The sequence below is a fragment of the Scyliorhinus canicula genome, chromosome 5 (genome assembly GCF_902713615.1).
Source record: "Scyliorhinus canicula chromosome 5, sScyCan1.1, whole genome shotgun sequence".
NCBI lineage: Eukaryota > Metazoa > Chordata > Chondrichthyes > Carcharhiniformes > Scyliorhinidae > Scyliorhinus > Scyliorhinus canicula.
In genome coordinates this window covers 39,827,883-39,844,280 of record NC_052150.1, presented here as the reverse complement: position 1 = coordinate 39,844,280, position 16,398 = coordinate 39,827,883, and the positions used below count along the sequence as shown (strand labels likewise).

At 46.4% G+C, this 16,398-nt stretch overlaps 1 protein-coding gene and 1 non-coding gene across 4 annotated transcripts in view; one reads left to right on the top strand and one right to left on the bottom strand.

Moving 5' to 3' along the window:
• LOC119965930 (doublecortin domain-containing protein 2-like) overlaps positions 1-16,398 on the bottom strand; it is a 240,548-nt gene that overhangs the window by 71,098 nt on the left and 153,052 nt on the right. For 2 of the 3 annotated variants that reach the window (XM_038796955.1, XM_038796954.1), the window contains exon 8: positions 510-610. In XM_038796955.1, coding sequence (XP_038652883.1) covers positions 510-610 — 101 coding nt within the window. The remainder of the gene's footprint in view (positions 1-509; positions 611-16,398) is intronic. The other variant, XM_038796956.1, reaches the window with a different exon arrangement.
• On the top strand, positions 1,130-1,202 carry trnak-uuu. Its single transcript has one exon. It is a non-coding gene; the product is annotated as a tRNA-Lys (tRNA).

The following is a 16,398-nucleotide window of genomic DNA, read 5'->3' as shown; positions in this document are numbered from 1 at the left end:
AGCGCATCTTTCAGTGCACAAGTAATGCCACAGACTTAATCGGGGCAGAGGCAAGAAGGCGGAGGTGTCCCCACCTGCAATCCTCCCTCCCAATTAAATGCCCCCTCAACCACCAAACTCACCACGGGGAAGACACAAGATTCTGCCCACTGTCTTTCAGATAAGACTTGAAACCAAGGCCCTGTTTGACTCCTCAAATAGATGTAAAAAGATCCCTCATCGCTATTTTGAAGAAAAACATTGGCATTTCCCTTGTGTCTTGACCAATATATCTCTCTCAATCGGCATTACTAACACAGGCGCACCAATTATGATCGTATTGCTGTTTGTAGGTATTAGCTGTGTGCAAACTGGCTGCTGGGCTTCCGAGATCTTCCAGAGACTACACTTCCAAAAAGTATAAAGGGAGGGAGGTGAAAAGTGCTAATAAAGGCAATGTTTTGTTGTTGTTTTAATCAATAGTAGATCACCCAAACATGTATGATGTTAAGACTTGAATTCATGCCAACCTGATCAATCGGCAGCTCCACCTGTGTTTGATTATCTTCTTGGATTTCTACTGCGTCCATGGTTTCTGTCCTTTCCTCAAAAGCTTTAAACACGCAGTCTTCTGGAAGGGGGGGGGGAAATGAAAGAAATAAAATGAAAATGGCATTAAACTGGTGCTCGAGAGTGGACAATGATACAACAGTGGCTACCTGTGGTGTAAGGCAAGAACTGCAACCTCAGCTCCAGTAATACCAAAAACAATCCTACACAAAAACATGACTTGAGTAAGTGATCACCAGTCTGCCGATGTTTGAAGTTATGCAAAATTTATGTAAAAGAAAACATTTTATTAAGAAGTGCTTGAGCTGGAGACAAATGTGTAAAATTCCAGTTGCCTTACTCAGACTTTTATCTTACAGAAAGTACTCAATTGTCAGTTATTAACAGGAGGTTTTATGGGACAGAGAGGGTGGAATTTCTCTGAAAATATCAAACTGGCCCAACCAGTAATGGTCATAGCACCAGGCTGATATCACCATTTGGTATGATTTCTGAGTGCGTACATCAAAAATCATGGACAATTTTAGTAGCCATTAGAAGACAATCCCTTTAACTGTGATTGTTAAATCCCCAAGCAGAAGCCCGGATAACTCAGTCGGTAGAGCATCAGACTTTTAATCTGAGGGTCCAGGGTTCAAGTCCCTGTTCGGGCGATTACTTTAGGGCAGCACGGTGGCATTGTGGATAGCACAATCGCTTCACAGCTCCAGGGTCCCAGGTTCGATTCCGGCTTGGGTCACTGTCTGTGCGGAGTCTGGACATCCTTCCCGTGTGTGCGTGGGTTTCCTCCGGGTGCTCTGGTTTCCTCCCACAGTCCAAAGATGTGCAGGTTAGGTGGATTGGCCATGATAAATTGCCCTTAGTGTCCAAAATTGCCCTTAGTGTTGGGTGGGGTTGCTGGGTTGTGGGGATAGGGTGGAGGTGTTGACCTTGGGTAGGGGGCAGGGTGCTCTTTCCAAGAGCCGGTGCAGACTCGATGGGCCGAATGGCCTCCTTCTGCACTGTAAATTCTATGATCAATTCTATGAACACACATGGATACTACAAATAAACTGCTGATCTCTCAAAACGCTTGGAACAAAACAGTGGGGCTCAGAAGAATTTCAAATGGAGTGGCTGAGGTCAGTTTCTGCTGGCAGCCTTTGGTGTATCAAGGGTTTTATGAAAAACCTTGCATAATTTGGTCTTTAAACAAATGAAAACAAACCAAATGCACGTTGCTGCCATTTCCCCAAGCAGTACGGGCTTTTCAATTTGCTGCCTTAGGAGCCTGAAAGGCTTGTTTAAATGAAACCTGATCACGGAAAGCCTTGTTCCTGGCTGGGGGGGAAAGAGGAAAACATTCCTTAAACAAAATAGCTCAACGGAATGACAGGTCATCGTGATATCAAGGACTCTTGGACCACAATCTCATCTGGCTGAAAATGATGCTGGACTGCAGGGGAAATGGACATCTTCCAGGAAAAATTAAAAAACTGATACCAACAAAATAGTTGAAGTCTCCTTCAACTCAGCTGGGAGAGGAATCGCATCAGCATGTTCATTTTTTTCATTGATCCATGAGACAGGAGCATCGTTGGCAAACCAGCCTTTATTGCCGATCCCTAGCTGCCCTCTTAAACCACTGGAGAACATGTGGTGTAGGTACATCCAGAGTGCTGTTAGGGAGCGGGTTTCTGCATGTTGATGCAGCGACAATCTAGTTCCATGTCAGGATGGTGTGTGACTTGAAGAGGAACTTGTAGGTGATAGTGTTCCCATTCCTCTGGAGGTCTTGTCCTACTAGGTGGTAGAGGTCATTGGTTTGGAATGTGCTGTTGAAGGATCCTTAGAGACTTGCTGCAGCACAACATGTATATGGTACATGCTGCTGCCACTGTGCACTGGTGGTGGAGGGAATAAATGTTTGAGGTGGTAGATGTGTCGTTGATCTAGCAGATTGCTTTGTCTTGGATGGTGTTGAGCTTTGAATGTTGTTGGAGCCGTGCCCAACCAGTCGAGTGGAGAGTATGCCATTACAAACCTGCCTTGTGCCTTTCAGTTGGTGGTCAAGCTTTCAGAAGTCAGAAGTCAGGAGGCGGGTTACTCATTACAGAATTCCCAGGCTCTGACCTGCTCTTGTAGCTGCTGCATTTATATGGCTCGTCCAAGTCAGCTTCTGGCCAATGGTAATGCCCAGGCTGTTGATAGTGGAGGATTCAGTAATGATAATGCCATTAAATGTCAAGGGAGGATGGTTCACATTTTCTCTTGTTGGAGATGGTCATTGCCTGGCACTTGCGGTATACAAATGTTACTTGCCACTTATCAACCCAAACCTGAATGTTATCCAAGTCTTGCTGCATGCAGGCATAGACTCTTTCAGTATCTGAGGAGTTGCGAATGGAACTAAACACTGTACAACTATCAACAAATATTCCCATTTTTGACTTACGATGGAGGGAAGGTCAATGAAGATGGTTGGGCTGAGAACCCCATCTTGAGAAATTCCTGCAGTGATGTCCTGAACCACCAACAACCACAACCATCTTTGTTTGCGTTAGGTATGACTCCAACCAATGGAGGAATTCCACTCCTGATTCCCATTGATTTCAATTTTGTTGAGGCTTCTTAATGCCACATTTAGTCAAATGCTACAGGGATGTCATGGGAGCACAGACTTCAATCATTTATACCTTCTCCTTGCCTGTTTTCTTCACCCTCCCTGCTTTCTTCACAGAATCGCCCCTAAACTTACAGACTCCAGAAGTGATTGAAGCTTTGCTGGTGGGCAGCTTCACAAGCTATTTACTTTTTATTTTTTCATTCATGGTACGTGCTGGTCCCTGGCTAGGCCAGCATTCACTGCCCATACCCAACTGCCCTTGAACTGAGAGGCTTGCTAGATCATTTCAGAGGGCATTTAAGAGTCAACCAAATTTCCGTGGGTCTGGTATCACATGTAGGCCAGACCAGGCAAGGATGGCAGATTTCCTTCCCTAAATGGCATTAGTGAACCGGGTGGGTTTTTATGACAATCGACAATGGTTTCATGGTCACCATTAGACTTTTAATTCCAGATTTTTACTGAATTCAAATTCCACCATCTGGGATTCGAACCCAGGTCCCCAGAGCATTACCCAGGGTAGCTGGATTACTCGTCGAATGACAATACCACTAATCAGCCACCTCCCCCAACTTAGATTCCCTCTTATACATCACCCAAGCATATATTCTTTACTAGAGTTTTAATGAGGATTACTAGAAAGCTAATTAGCCAAGGGAAAGATTACAGCCAATTACAATTCGGCCTCCACCAACAACTGTGTGTGTGGTGCTTCCAGTTTGCGTTGCTGGGTAGTGATCGGGAATGGGAGCCCGAGACAAATCTCCCCACCCTACTCCAGGGAAGATGCTGTGTCTTTTGCTGGCTGTGAAACAAACAATCCAAGCATCATAACACCTGGTCTGTCCATGTACACAACGTCCTTGAGATCATATTGCTTGCTTTAATTCCCTTTGACGTGAAAATGTGTTGACCCAACACATAAGAAACAAAAATGCTGATTGCTAAATGTACCATAATGCGGCATTGATCTCACCCACCATTGTTAACTGTGTACATGCATGTTGAGTTATGTTCAACAAATGTTTCTACAAATTAAGCGAAACAGAGGTATTGATTGTGAGACCGAAGAGGTTAAGTGCTGAATGTCCTTCTGGATTCCTGTACCACTCAGATAAAAGGTTGACTTGTTGAGAGGTGGAACATATACAAGATTCTGGTGCTGTTTTTTTTTAAACAATGCTGAATTTACTAAGCCAGGACAGATAATTTGTTTAATAAACCCAAAGTAAGTTGTATATTCCATTTGAAGACATTCTGATCGAAGGAATTTAGCGCTTTAAAACACATTAGTAATATTAGTCTGTGTCCACTTGGTTTGCGGGGGGAACATGCATCACTTTCATGCAAAGCTGAAGACTAAGTCCACTGAGCAGATTACTGAAAATAAGGTAATAGAGAGGACAAAAGACAGGAAAGATAGCCTGCTGTTAGGGAACAAAATGCACTGGTGTGAACTGGTAACAAACCATTGAGAGATGTGACACTGTGAATGAAAAAAAACAAACTGTTACACAGGGGATTGAACCTGAAATCTTCCTTGTCTGTATAGGTCAAGTACTCAATGAATAAAATCACTAAAAGATCGGTGGTGCTACTAAAGCAATACTAAAATACAGAAGTGGTTAAATATTCATAAGGCACAAGGCCCAAGTGGAAGGCATCCAAGTGTTCTTAAAGAAATCAGGATAAATTGTAGAGGGTTGCAGCAGAGATTTTTCACCGCTCATTATGCACGGAATGATGCTGTAAGACTAGAAAATTGTTAATGTTGTTCCAATATTTTAACCTTTGAACTTCCATCAAATTGATGAAAACTCTTGCCTACCAAGGTCCAAAATGTTCATTTGTTTTCACGCTCATGCATTCTGTTACTGAAAAATATTTCCGAAAAGATTTGCCTTGATAAAGCATCTTTCACAGCCCAGGATGTGGTACTTCATGGCTAATGAAGTATATATGTTTGAAGTGGAGTTACTGCTTTAATGCAGAAATGTGGGCAGTCAGTCTGCACACAGAATGCTTACACAAACAATGGGATAATGACCATGTCATCTGTTTTTAGTTGTTGGTTTAAGGGATAAATATTGACCAGCACCCCAATCTTCTTCAAAATCGAGTCACAGGGTCTTTTACATCCAACCTTTGAGGGGAGGTGGGACCTCCATTTACCAGCTGGAACTTTCCGGCCATTCACGCTGGCGAGATCTTCCAGTCCCCCCACTGACAGTGCACTCCTGCCACGGGTTTGCCGGTGTCGAAGGATGCATTCAACGGGAAACCCTGTCAACAACAGTGGAACGAGAAGATCCTGTTAACGGCCAATGGTGGGCCCCCTCTCTCGTGGCGGGTTGAGTGGTAAATCCCACCCACTATCTAATTTGAAAGATTTGGGGGTGGGGGGGTGAGATGTGCGGGAATTGCCCATAGTGTCCTAAAAAGTAAGGTTAGAGGGGGGGGGGGGGGGTTGTTGGGTTGCGGAGATAGGGTGGATACGTGAGTTTGAGTAGGGTGATCATTGCTCGGCACAACATCGAGGGCCGAAGGGCCTGTTCTGTGCTGTACTGTTCTATGTTCTATGTTCTAAGGTGGCTACCACAGGAGAACTGTTCTTTTTCTCTTGGCACTGCGGGTTGTTTACTCCCTGGAAACTCATGAAAATTAACAGGGTAGAGTTCTCTCTCTGCTGAGATGCCCAGAGAAAACAAAGCCAAGATGATTTTGATCAGAAACCCATCAACGGTGCTGGAAGCCTCTCGAGCTCAACAGGAGGTAAGATGGCGGTACAGCTCTTCCTCTCCGTCCACTTCACTAACTGCCAAGGCTGTCACTAGTATTTTGGCGAAGGAGTTCCAGAAACACTGCCAAAATATAGAACATACAGTGCCGAAGGAGGCCATTCGACCCATTGAATCTGCATCGACCCACTCAAGCCCTCACTTCCACCCTATCCCCGTAACCCAAAACACCGCTTGACGTTTTTGGACACGAAGGGCAATTTAGCATGGCCAATTCACTAACCAGCACGTCTTCGGACTGTGGGAGGAAACCGGAGCACCCGGAGGAAACCCACGCAGACACGGGGAGAACGTGCAGACTCCACACAGACAGTCACCCAGCGGGGAATCGAACCTGGGACCCTGGTGCTGTGAAGCCACAGTGCTAGCCACTGTGCTACCGTTTCGGTGGACCTTAAAAGGTCAATTGATGAGGCTTTGGCCCCATTCATAGAATCATAGAATCTACAGCACGAAGACAGGCCTTTCGCCCAAACTGCTCCATGCCAACCATTCATGCAGTTCTGGAAAAATCTATAATACGTTCAAACTCCATGCAGTCACAATTAAGGGCACGGAGATCATGGTGATCGGATTGTCACTCTGGAGTCTGATCTGATTTCAGCGATTGAAACCAATAAATCGTTAAGAACCAAATTGAATGACCTGGAAAACAGGTCTGGGGGCAGAACATCTGGATTGTGGGGTTACCAGAGGGGATCGAGGGCATTCCCCCATGGAATATTTCTCAGACATGTTCCTCAAAATGGCGGGTGAAGGTGGATTTGCATCCCCGCCTGAATTAAACCGGACCCATTGATCACTTTGACCAAAGCCTCGTTCTAAAGATCCACCAAGATGCAGACTCTTTTGTTAAAAGGCACAAGTTGTGTGATATGTAATTTGGTTATGGCTCTGTTAATAGGAATTTTGTACTGTTTGTATTTCTTGATTTTCGTTGTTTTTGGGTTGATTGTGTTTATAGCGCCATTGATTAGATTTGATGTTCTTTAATACTTGGGGTTCTTTTATATTAATATATTGGGCGGGATTCTCCCATGCCGCACCGTATGGGAGAAGCGGCGTTCGCGCCATTTTTTCCAGCGGCGCCGGTCCTATGCTGGCAGGGGATTCTCCACGGAGCGGAGAATCGGCGCCATTTGCGCCGGTCGCAGGCCGTTGTCCGCGGCCGGGCCGCTGATTCTCCGGCCTTGATGGGCCGAGCGGCCGCACGGAAAGGGCAGAGTCCTGCCAGCGCCGTTCACACCTGCTCGCAGCCGGCAGCAACTCTGCGCGCAGGGACGGGAGGACGGCCAGTGGGGCGGGGAAAAGCGCTCCTTCACCAGGGGTGGGCCTCCGATGGGGTCTGGCCCGCGATTGGGGCCCACCGATCGGCGGGCCGGCCTCTCCAGCCCCGGCCCTATTTTATTACGCGGCCAGCCCCATAACCCCCGCGCCATGTTACATCAGGGCCAGCGCATTGAAGAAGTCCCCCGAGCATTCGCGGGTTGGCGCGGCCCGACTGCGCATGCGCAGGTTGGCGCGGCGCCCAGTTGCCGCCGGGTAGGTCGGCTGGAGTGGCGTGAGCTGCTCCAGCGCCGGGGGCCAGAAGCGGTAGTGCCTGCGCCCATTTCACGCCATCATGAAACGCGACGGCGTTCACGACGGCGCAAACACTCTGTCTCCATTTCGGAGATTCCCGCCCATTGTTTCCTTTCTCTTTTCAATGTTGTTGATTGGCGCGAGATTTAGTCACTAGTGGGGTGATGCAAGTTAAATGGGGCTTTGTTCTTTTAAATTTATTCTTCCCCAGTTGGGGGTCTCCCTGCTAACTAAGGGGTTAGTCAACAGCAGTGGTTTTAAGTTCACTGCAGCTTATTATTACAGCTTTTAAAAAATTAGCTTTGAGTTTTTGGTCGGTGTGGTTTTGTTAAATGTCGGTTTTAGCTTTTGGATAAGTCTTTGTTTGCCACAGTTTTATTTGCTTTTCGATGTGGTCACATTCAATGGCGATGGCGCTTTTGAGATGGGAAGGGGGAAGGGTGGGGTAGGGGTTGGGATCAGTTGCTGATGGTATCTGGCTTTCCTTTGTCCAGGCTTCTGACTAGGCTTAGTGACCATCTTGGGAGAATCTTTTTGCTTTATCTATTCAGTGTCGCTTGGTTGATTTCTCTTGGCGGGAAAATGGTTGATTGCAGAGTGAGGGGTGGTGGGAGACCTCCAATCCATTTGATAACATGGAATGCTAGAGGTTTTAATGGCCCAGTAGAATGGTCGAGGGAATTTGCCCATCTTAAGAGCTTAAACTCCGATGTTGTTTTCTTGCAGGAGACCCACTTACATTCCAGGGAACAAACTAGGTTGTGCGAGGAGTAGGTCGGGCAAGATTTTCATTCCGGTTTTGATGGCAGGGCCAAGGGTACGGCTATTTTAATTAGTCCAGTTTTCCTCCTCTCAGATTACAGCCGACCCCAGTGATCGATATGTTATTGTTTGTGGCTCCCTGTCGAACACCCGCTAGCCATGGTCAACGTTTATGCTCTGAACTGGAATGATGCAAATTTTATTAACTCCCTCCTGAACCTTGGGCGGAATTCTCCGCTCCCCACGCTGGGTGGGAGAATTGCGGGAGGGCTGGCAACTCACGACACGCCCCCCGGCGCCCCCTGCGATTCTCCCACCCCGCCGCTCGGAAGAATCGCCGGTCGCCGTTTTTCACGGCGACCGGCGATTCTCTGGCCCGGATGGGCCGAGCAGCCCGCCCTTCCCGACCGGTTCACGACGGTGGCAACCACACCTGGTCGCTGCCGTCGTGAACATGGGCGCCAAATGCTCGTTTGAAGCTTGTGGGGGGTGGAGAGGGGAGTGAGCACCACGGCCGTGCTTGGGAGGGGACTGGCCCGCGATCGGTGCCCACCGATCGTTGGGCCGGCGTCTCCGAGAGACGCACTCTTTCCCCTCCGCCGCCCCGCAAGATCAAGCCGCCACGTCTTGCGGGGCAACGGAGGGGAAGACGGCAACCGCGCATGCGTGGGTTGGAGCCATCAGCCGTCGTGACGTCAGCCGTCCATGCACGGGTTGGAGCCGGCCAACCTGCACATGCGCGGCTGACATCACATAGGCGCCGTCATCGCGTCATTCTCGGCGCGCTGCCCTGACGCAAGCGTCAAGGCCCGGCGGCCGAGATTTACGGAGCGTCGCTCCTAGCCCCCCCGGGTGGGGGTGAATTAGGTGCGAGGAGCGGCCTCCGAGGCCGTCGTGAAACTCGGCCGAGTTCACGGCGACCTTCCCGATTTTTCGCGGGAGCGGAGAATTCCGCACCTTGACTTACATCAGCGTACTTTAGGTGGACCTGAACTATGTTTTGGACCCGAGATTGGACCATTCCAAGCCTAAATATCTTGTTCCATCTGGGATGGCCAGGTTTGTGTCTTCTTTTATGACTCAGGTGGCGGGGGAGGGAGGACGGGGGTCCCTGACACTTTTTGCAAACAAACAATAGGGACGTCTCTTGTTTTTCCCACCACAGTTCCACCATGCATATTCCCATGTTGATTTTTTTCATTTTGGATAGGGTTCTCCTCCCTTTGGTGGTGGCGGCTGAGTAATCAGCAATTGTTGGGCGCGATTTAATGTGCAAAAAACAGAGTCCTGTTTCGGGCGTGTATAGCGGGTTCTTTCTTGGTGCCTGCAGCACCGAGAACGGCCCAGCTATCAAATGGGACTCTGTCGTTTTTTTTGGCCTCAATGGGCAACTGCCCTGCCAAGGCCGCACTTATCTCAGGCGTGATTGAATAGTCTTGTCACACTCGACTCAGTGACCTCTCGTGAGATTTACAATGCACGGGGTAGGAGGTGAGGGTTCATTGCATCAAAAACACATTTCTCAATGAAACCAAGGAAAACATTAGTGAGAGCCGGACCTAGATGGGATCCCATGGCTACACCATCTTGCACATACATGATGTCATTAAAACTGAACTCAACTGCATGAGTTGCTAAGTTCATAAGTTCAATGAAGACAGATCCAAAAAAACACCTAAATTGCCTTTGTCAATCAAAGTTGGCTTACCAACCAATCAGCGCTACTTTCTCCTGTATTACAAATTTCTGTGATAGTTTAAAATTTAGCATTCTTGTGTTTTTCCTGATGAGTGTGAGATGAAAAACTTTGGCAACATGTCTCTCTTTTCAGCAAAAAAAAATGCAATGTCAAAGCATAAAAGGTAATGAAGAATTGCCAATAGAATAGGAAACAAAGAGTTATTACCTGTTAGTAGCTGTCACCAGCAGAGACTTCCAACCAACCCCGCTGCTCAAAACAGTTACTTATAAATAATTATAGTTGTTCAAGGGAGTTAGTAGATGCTCCCAATTCCGATGCTATGAGAACTCTACCTTTGACCACTTGAACTTCAAACATATTAGTTTGGAAAAGAAACAGTCAAGAGGGACCTCATAAGTATGCAGGACCAACATAATTAAGTCTTACATCTACCATTCAATCAATATCGCACCTTGGAGGTGGCACATATCCGTTAAGCAAAAAGAAAAGTTGAAAAGTAAAAGATTCTTAACAATTAACTTTGATTGCCTAAATGTAATCAGCTGATAAACAGTTACATTTACAAAGCATTCATCACTAGCACAAGGCTGAGGGATCAAGTCCCTGTTATTCCCCCTAAATTGCAGTTCGTAAATGAGCGACAGAAGCAGAAACTGCTGGATACACTCAGTCAATAGGAGGAGCATGAACTGACAAGTTAATGTTTCAGGTGTCGACCCTTCATGATGAAACAGCAATTGCCGTAAATTGATTTTTCAAATCATTCAATTCCCTCTTCCTACTCCCAATTTCTTTTAGCTGCCAGGTTGATCCCTGAGTCAGCCAACTACACGCACAGCTAAAAAGACAAACTTATAAAAAATTTAAATAATCCACAAATAAATTTTCAATTTATCCAGAGAATTGGCCAGCTTCTGCCGGATGGGAAAGTTGAAAGCTTTCTTGTGAATTATTTAAATTACATTTTCGGGATGCCTACAAATAATTAAAAGTGTATAAAATTAACAAGTTTTGTGGTCGATACTGCGCGATTCAGTTCTATTCCTATCCCAGAGACCCCACCCTTTCCATGAAATAGTTGTCAATGCCAATACTTTCTGGGTTCAGCCTGTGCAATGTCAATGTCCTGCAATGTTCCCTTGGGCCCTCTCTAAATGCGAGGATGAGAACACTTTGGAACCTGTCAAAGCATATTTGGAAGCAATGTAAAGTGAATGAATGCAATAGAGAGATAGACTTTGAGGGGCTGAATGCGCCTTCTCTCATCCCCGACTGTTCTCAGGTTCCAATGGTTAAAAAAAAACTTTTCAAAATCTTCACACTAGCCGACCTCCCACAGCAGTGTCAGACAAAAATGAAAACTTTTGCACTTTTACTGCAATGGTAAATCTGCTTCAATATGCCACACTGAATGTCCACCTCCCTAAGTCTTTTGTTTTATTTCTTTCTTTCTTTATGACTCTCACTTTAGATTATGTTGTCGCTACAATCACAAAATTTAATTTTGATAGTGGCTATACTTTAGGAAATAGGAGTAGCTATTAGGCTCCTCGAGCCTGCTCTGCCACAGCTGATCCTCCATCTCAACGCCATACTCCTCCCCATACCTCTTGATGTCTTTAGTGTCGCAAAATCTATCTGTTTCCTTCTCTAACATATTGAATGGCCTGGCCTCCACAGTCTGCTGTGGTAGAGAATTCCACAGGTTCGCCATCCTCTGAATCAAGAGGTTTCTCATCATTTCAGTCCTAAATGGCCCACCTGAGACGTGACCCATTGTCCCCCAGCTAAGGGAACATCATTCCTGACCCAGTCTGTCCAGCCCTGTCAGAATTTTGTACGTTTCAATGAGATCCCTGCTCAACCCCAGTGAATACAGGCATAGTCTTGCAGCACTAGTGAGAATGAGATGACCCAATCCAGGATAAACGTCTCAAAGAGGGATGGGGAGAATGGCCCCCACAGGAGCCCATACCTGCCCAGAATCTTCAGGGGCAATTCGTCAACTTTAACCTCAGCAGTGTGTTTCCCCTTCATCAAAGAGGAACTTACTAAGACCAGTCATCTGTTGTGATTTGACCTGCAGCCTCAGGGCAGAGACAGAAGGCATCGCCAGTGGCTGTGCAGGTGACTTTGCCCACGAACATTTATACATAGAACATAGAACATAGAACAGTACAGCACAGAACAGGCCCTTCGGCCCTCGATGTTGTGCCGAGCAATGATCACCCTACTTAAACCCACGTAACCCGTATACCGGTAACCCAACAATCCCCCCATTAACCTTACACTACGGGCAATTTAGCATGGCCAATCCACCTAACCCGCACATCTTTGGACTGTGGGAGGAAACCGGAGCACCCGGAGGAAACCCACGCACACACGGGGAGGACGTGCAGACTCCACACAGACAGTGACCCAGCCGGGAATCGAACCTGGGACCCTGGAGCTGTGAAGCATTGATGCTAACCACCATGCTACCGTGAGGCCCCATTATACATTTGGCTCCTTCCAGCAGCCAACATTTGCTTCATTTCCCAGTTTGCCGTCCATTGTTGCATAAGGGAGGATATCACTGAGGCTCTGTATTCTAAGTCAGCTAAAATAATTTCACCCCACCCTTGCCAAAGAGAAGTAGGCAGAGCAAGCAAGTATCTTCATCATGATTGGTTGCTTCCTCATGGTGCAAGGTGAAGTTGACTGCGCACACGTTACTTTGCAGACGCCAGATGTACATTCTGAGATACATTGCAACCAGAAAGGATTCCACAACATCGATGTTGCACAAATATACTCCGTGTATCATGCAGGTCAATGCCCAGTCATGATGCCTTCATTCTGCAGCAGCCCGCTGCACCATCTGCATTTGAGTCATCAACAGGTAGCTACAGGGTGACCATCTGGCTTATAATACCAGTGCATGATCCAAGCGCACGCGGACTGCCTGTATATAGCTGAAGCCGTGTAGATAGACAAAACATCATCGAGCAGACCACTGGATGGTTAAACATTTCCACTGCCATCGCTTCGCGGCCTTTTTGGCTAAGATCGAGCGTAAAATTGAGCCTTTTAGCTCAGATCTGGTATGTCTCTCTTGTGGGGACCATGAATTGGATTCAATTTGAATTGGTTTTTGGAGCAGGCAAGGAGCTGGATTTGGGGCTTGCCTCTGATTCACACTCTGAGCCCTGGCTTTGTAACTCAGATAAAGTAATAAAAAAAACATTTCCACTGCCTGCCATTAATTGTCAGAGTGCTTGACATGATTCACTGTGGTTCATTACTTGCTGCACACCCGTGCGATCATGAGGAAATTCTTATTACTGCCAGGTATATAACCAGCAGCTGAAAAGGAGGAAGAGAAAAAAAGAGAAACAAAAAGAGCAAAGGCGGGGGGAGGGCGGCAGAGTGGAGGAGGAATGGAGACAACATCAAACACATCTGCTTTCCGTTGCTTGCACGCTGAATCCCTTTCATCTGGAGTCATGTAGAAGGAGCACCTGATCTGACAATGTCCGATTTACACTATCGCCCAAAGTCAAAACTGCCCCATTCATTACTCTTGAACTGTATGAACCACTCTGAGCTATAATGAATGAAATCAGCTGCTCTCTTAACTTCAAAGTCAAAATGATCCCTGCTGGCTCCGAGGGTAACACAAGAGAGTGAGAGGAGAAGAACACGAGGAAGGGATAATTCTGCGTACATAGCAAGTTGAAAAGTGCAGGTCACAGTGTGCGGGATGGAGGAATAGAAAGGAAAGTGATCCAGGCTTTTACAAACGTAAAGTCATGTGAAGAATGCTCATTGTACGTGCAAGGCTCAGAAGAGAAAACAGTGAGGCAGGATTTAAAGCAGGGAGGAATGGGAGGTAAATTGTGTATTTGTCTGGATTTTCCTGCCCTGGTGAGTGTGCAAAATTGCAATGACTAAATTGCTGATGGCATGAAAAGTTTTACAGGTGGCTAACTATGTGACCCTATCCTATTGTTGGCCGTGTGTGCCTAAAGAGACTGTGCATTAATATAGCAGCAACACAAGGTGCAAGAGATACAATTAAAATTTAATTTCAGCAGATAAACCTGGCACAACTCCCAGCCCACTGTCACGTAGCTGCACAGAGATAATCAGTGGCATATAATTATTCTTTTCCCCAAATGCTTGGTCAAGGGTTTCCCAAATGGTCTTGGCTTCAACATTTCAATCATCCTCCAGCAGGTTATTTGTTTCACCTTCATTACTCGCTGAATCAAAATACAATTAAATCTGGGAATTATCATTGAGCATTGAAATGCACTGTAACCTCTCGAAGTCCAGAACCCCGAAATCCAGAAATACCTGTTGTCGAGAATTCTTTTCAGCAGGCCCCACAATGCTTGGGAAGCACTGATTTGGAGGGTACCGGTTGGGTGAGAATTTGAGATAACTGCACGTGTCTTCGCATATATACCATGAATACATTGGGATTTCGGAGCGTTGAAGAATATTCATCAAGGGGTGTGTATTGGTTAACTGTTGACGATACTGAATTTTATTCTAGATTCCTGTGCATTAGTTGACCAACCCCTATTTTTAAAATCAATGGGTTTTAAGAGAGACACTTTTGTGTCTTAACACTAGTTCTGGTGTGTTTTATGTCTCAGTAACATTATTTCCGGTTCACACGTTTGTGGTTAGGCAGTCTAACATTATTCTTTAATTCAGAAAATTCTAAAATCCCTGTTCCCAAGCATTCAAGATTGAAGAGTTCCAGTGTATATGCACGTGCATATCGATAAGACAGGTTTTCCAAGGTCATAAAACAGAACCAGAACTAGAAAAAGTGAAAGTCAACTAAAATGAAAAAAAGAAATCAACTTCAGCTTCATCAACAAGTGGCACAAACCGATGGCGATCCAGCCAGGTCTGTCTCAACTGAGGGATTTCAAAAAGTAGATCTAATCTCAGCTGTGACTTGGTATTTGCCATCAAGACAGGCGGTCAGATGTTCCAGCTCCACTCCAGGGACTGGAGCATCTCAGTGTCATTCAGAAGTATCGGTTCAGGGCTGAGGGCGCATTGCATTTTTAAATGTACCAGATCAATTTTAATTCACTGAAATCGGTGTTCATCACCATGTTAATGCAGGCTTCCTGCCACCACCACTGGGACACGTGCCAACAACTAGGCAGCAGAGCCAGGGAGAAAAACATGGGCCTTGCTGCTTACAACACCTCTGGGCCCCATACTCCCCCAGATCCCTTCTTTCAGGCCTCAAACAGCTTCTGTCAAATGCCTTTGTGATGTGCTTTGGTTCCAAGAGAATAGTAGTTCAGCACAGTAGACTATTCAGCCCATCAAATCAGCACTGAAAACAAATTCAGTCAAACCTACCAGCAATAGTACTGAAGACCTGTGCTCCAGAACCTTCTGCACCCAGAGCCAAGCTGTTCCAGTACAGCTACAGCACTGGCATTTACCAGGCAATGTGGAAAATTGCCAAGTGTGTCCAGCACACATAAAGCAAGTCTCAAGCCAGGGCAGTTCGTAGGATTTCGACTTGAATGGGTTTGTGATCTGTCGCCCTTTCGGGATCTTGTCTGCTTGAGACAATTCACACCTCATTAACCTGGGGTTGCCCCTATCTCTGGATCTGTAAAGACTTGATTACCTGCAAATGCTCGCATTCTAAGCATTGTCTGACATCTTTGAATTTGTCTATATATATGTTTCTGGAACATACCTCTTCATTCACCTGAGGAAGGAGCAGCGCTCCGAATGCTAGTGTTTGAAACGAACATATTGGACTTTAACCTGGTGTTGCAAGACTTCTCACTGTGCTCACCCCAGTCCAACGCCGGTATCCCCACATCAAATGTAGCAAGACCTGAAAAATGTGTAATTTGAACTGACAGGTAAAGTCACATTCGCACCACACAAGTGCCAGGCAATGACCATCTCCAACAAGAGAGAAACTAACCATCACCCTTTGACATTCAAGCATTACCATCGCTGAATCCATCACTATCAACATCCTGGGGATAACCATTGGACAAAAACCAAACTGATAAATACCGTGGCTACAAGCGCAAGTCAGAGACTGGGAATCCACCTCCAACATGCATTGCAGGAACTCACCAAGGCACCTTAGACAGCACATGTCAAACCCACGACCATAGTCATCTAGCAGGACAAGGGCAGCAGATGCATGGGAACACCACCACCTAGGAGTGCCCCTCCGGGTCACACACCATCCTGACTTGGAAATGTATCGCCATTCCTTCACGGTGGTTGGATCAAAATCCTGGAACTCCCTCCCTAACGGCACTGTGGGTGTACCGACACTTCATGACTGCAGCGGTTCAAGGCAGCGGCTCACCACCACCTTCTCAGGGGTAATTAGGATAGGTAATAAATGTTGG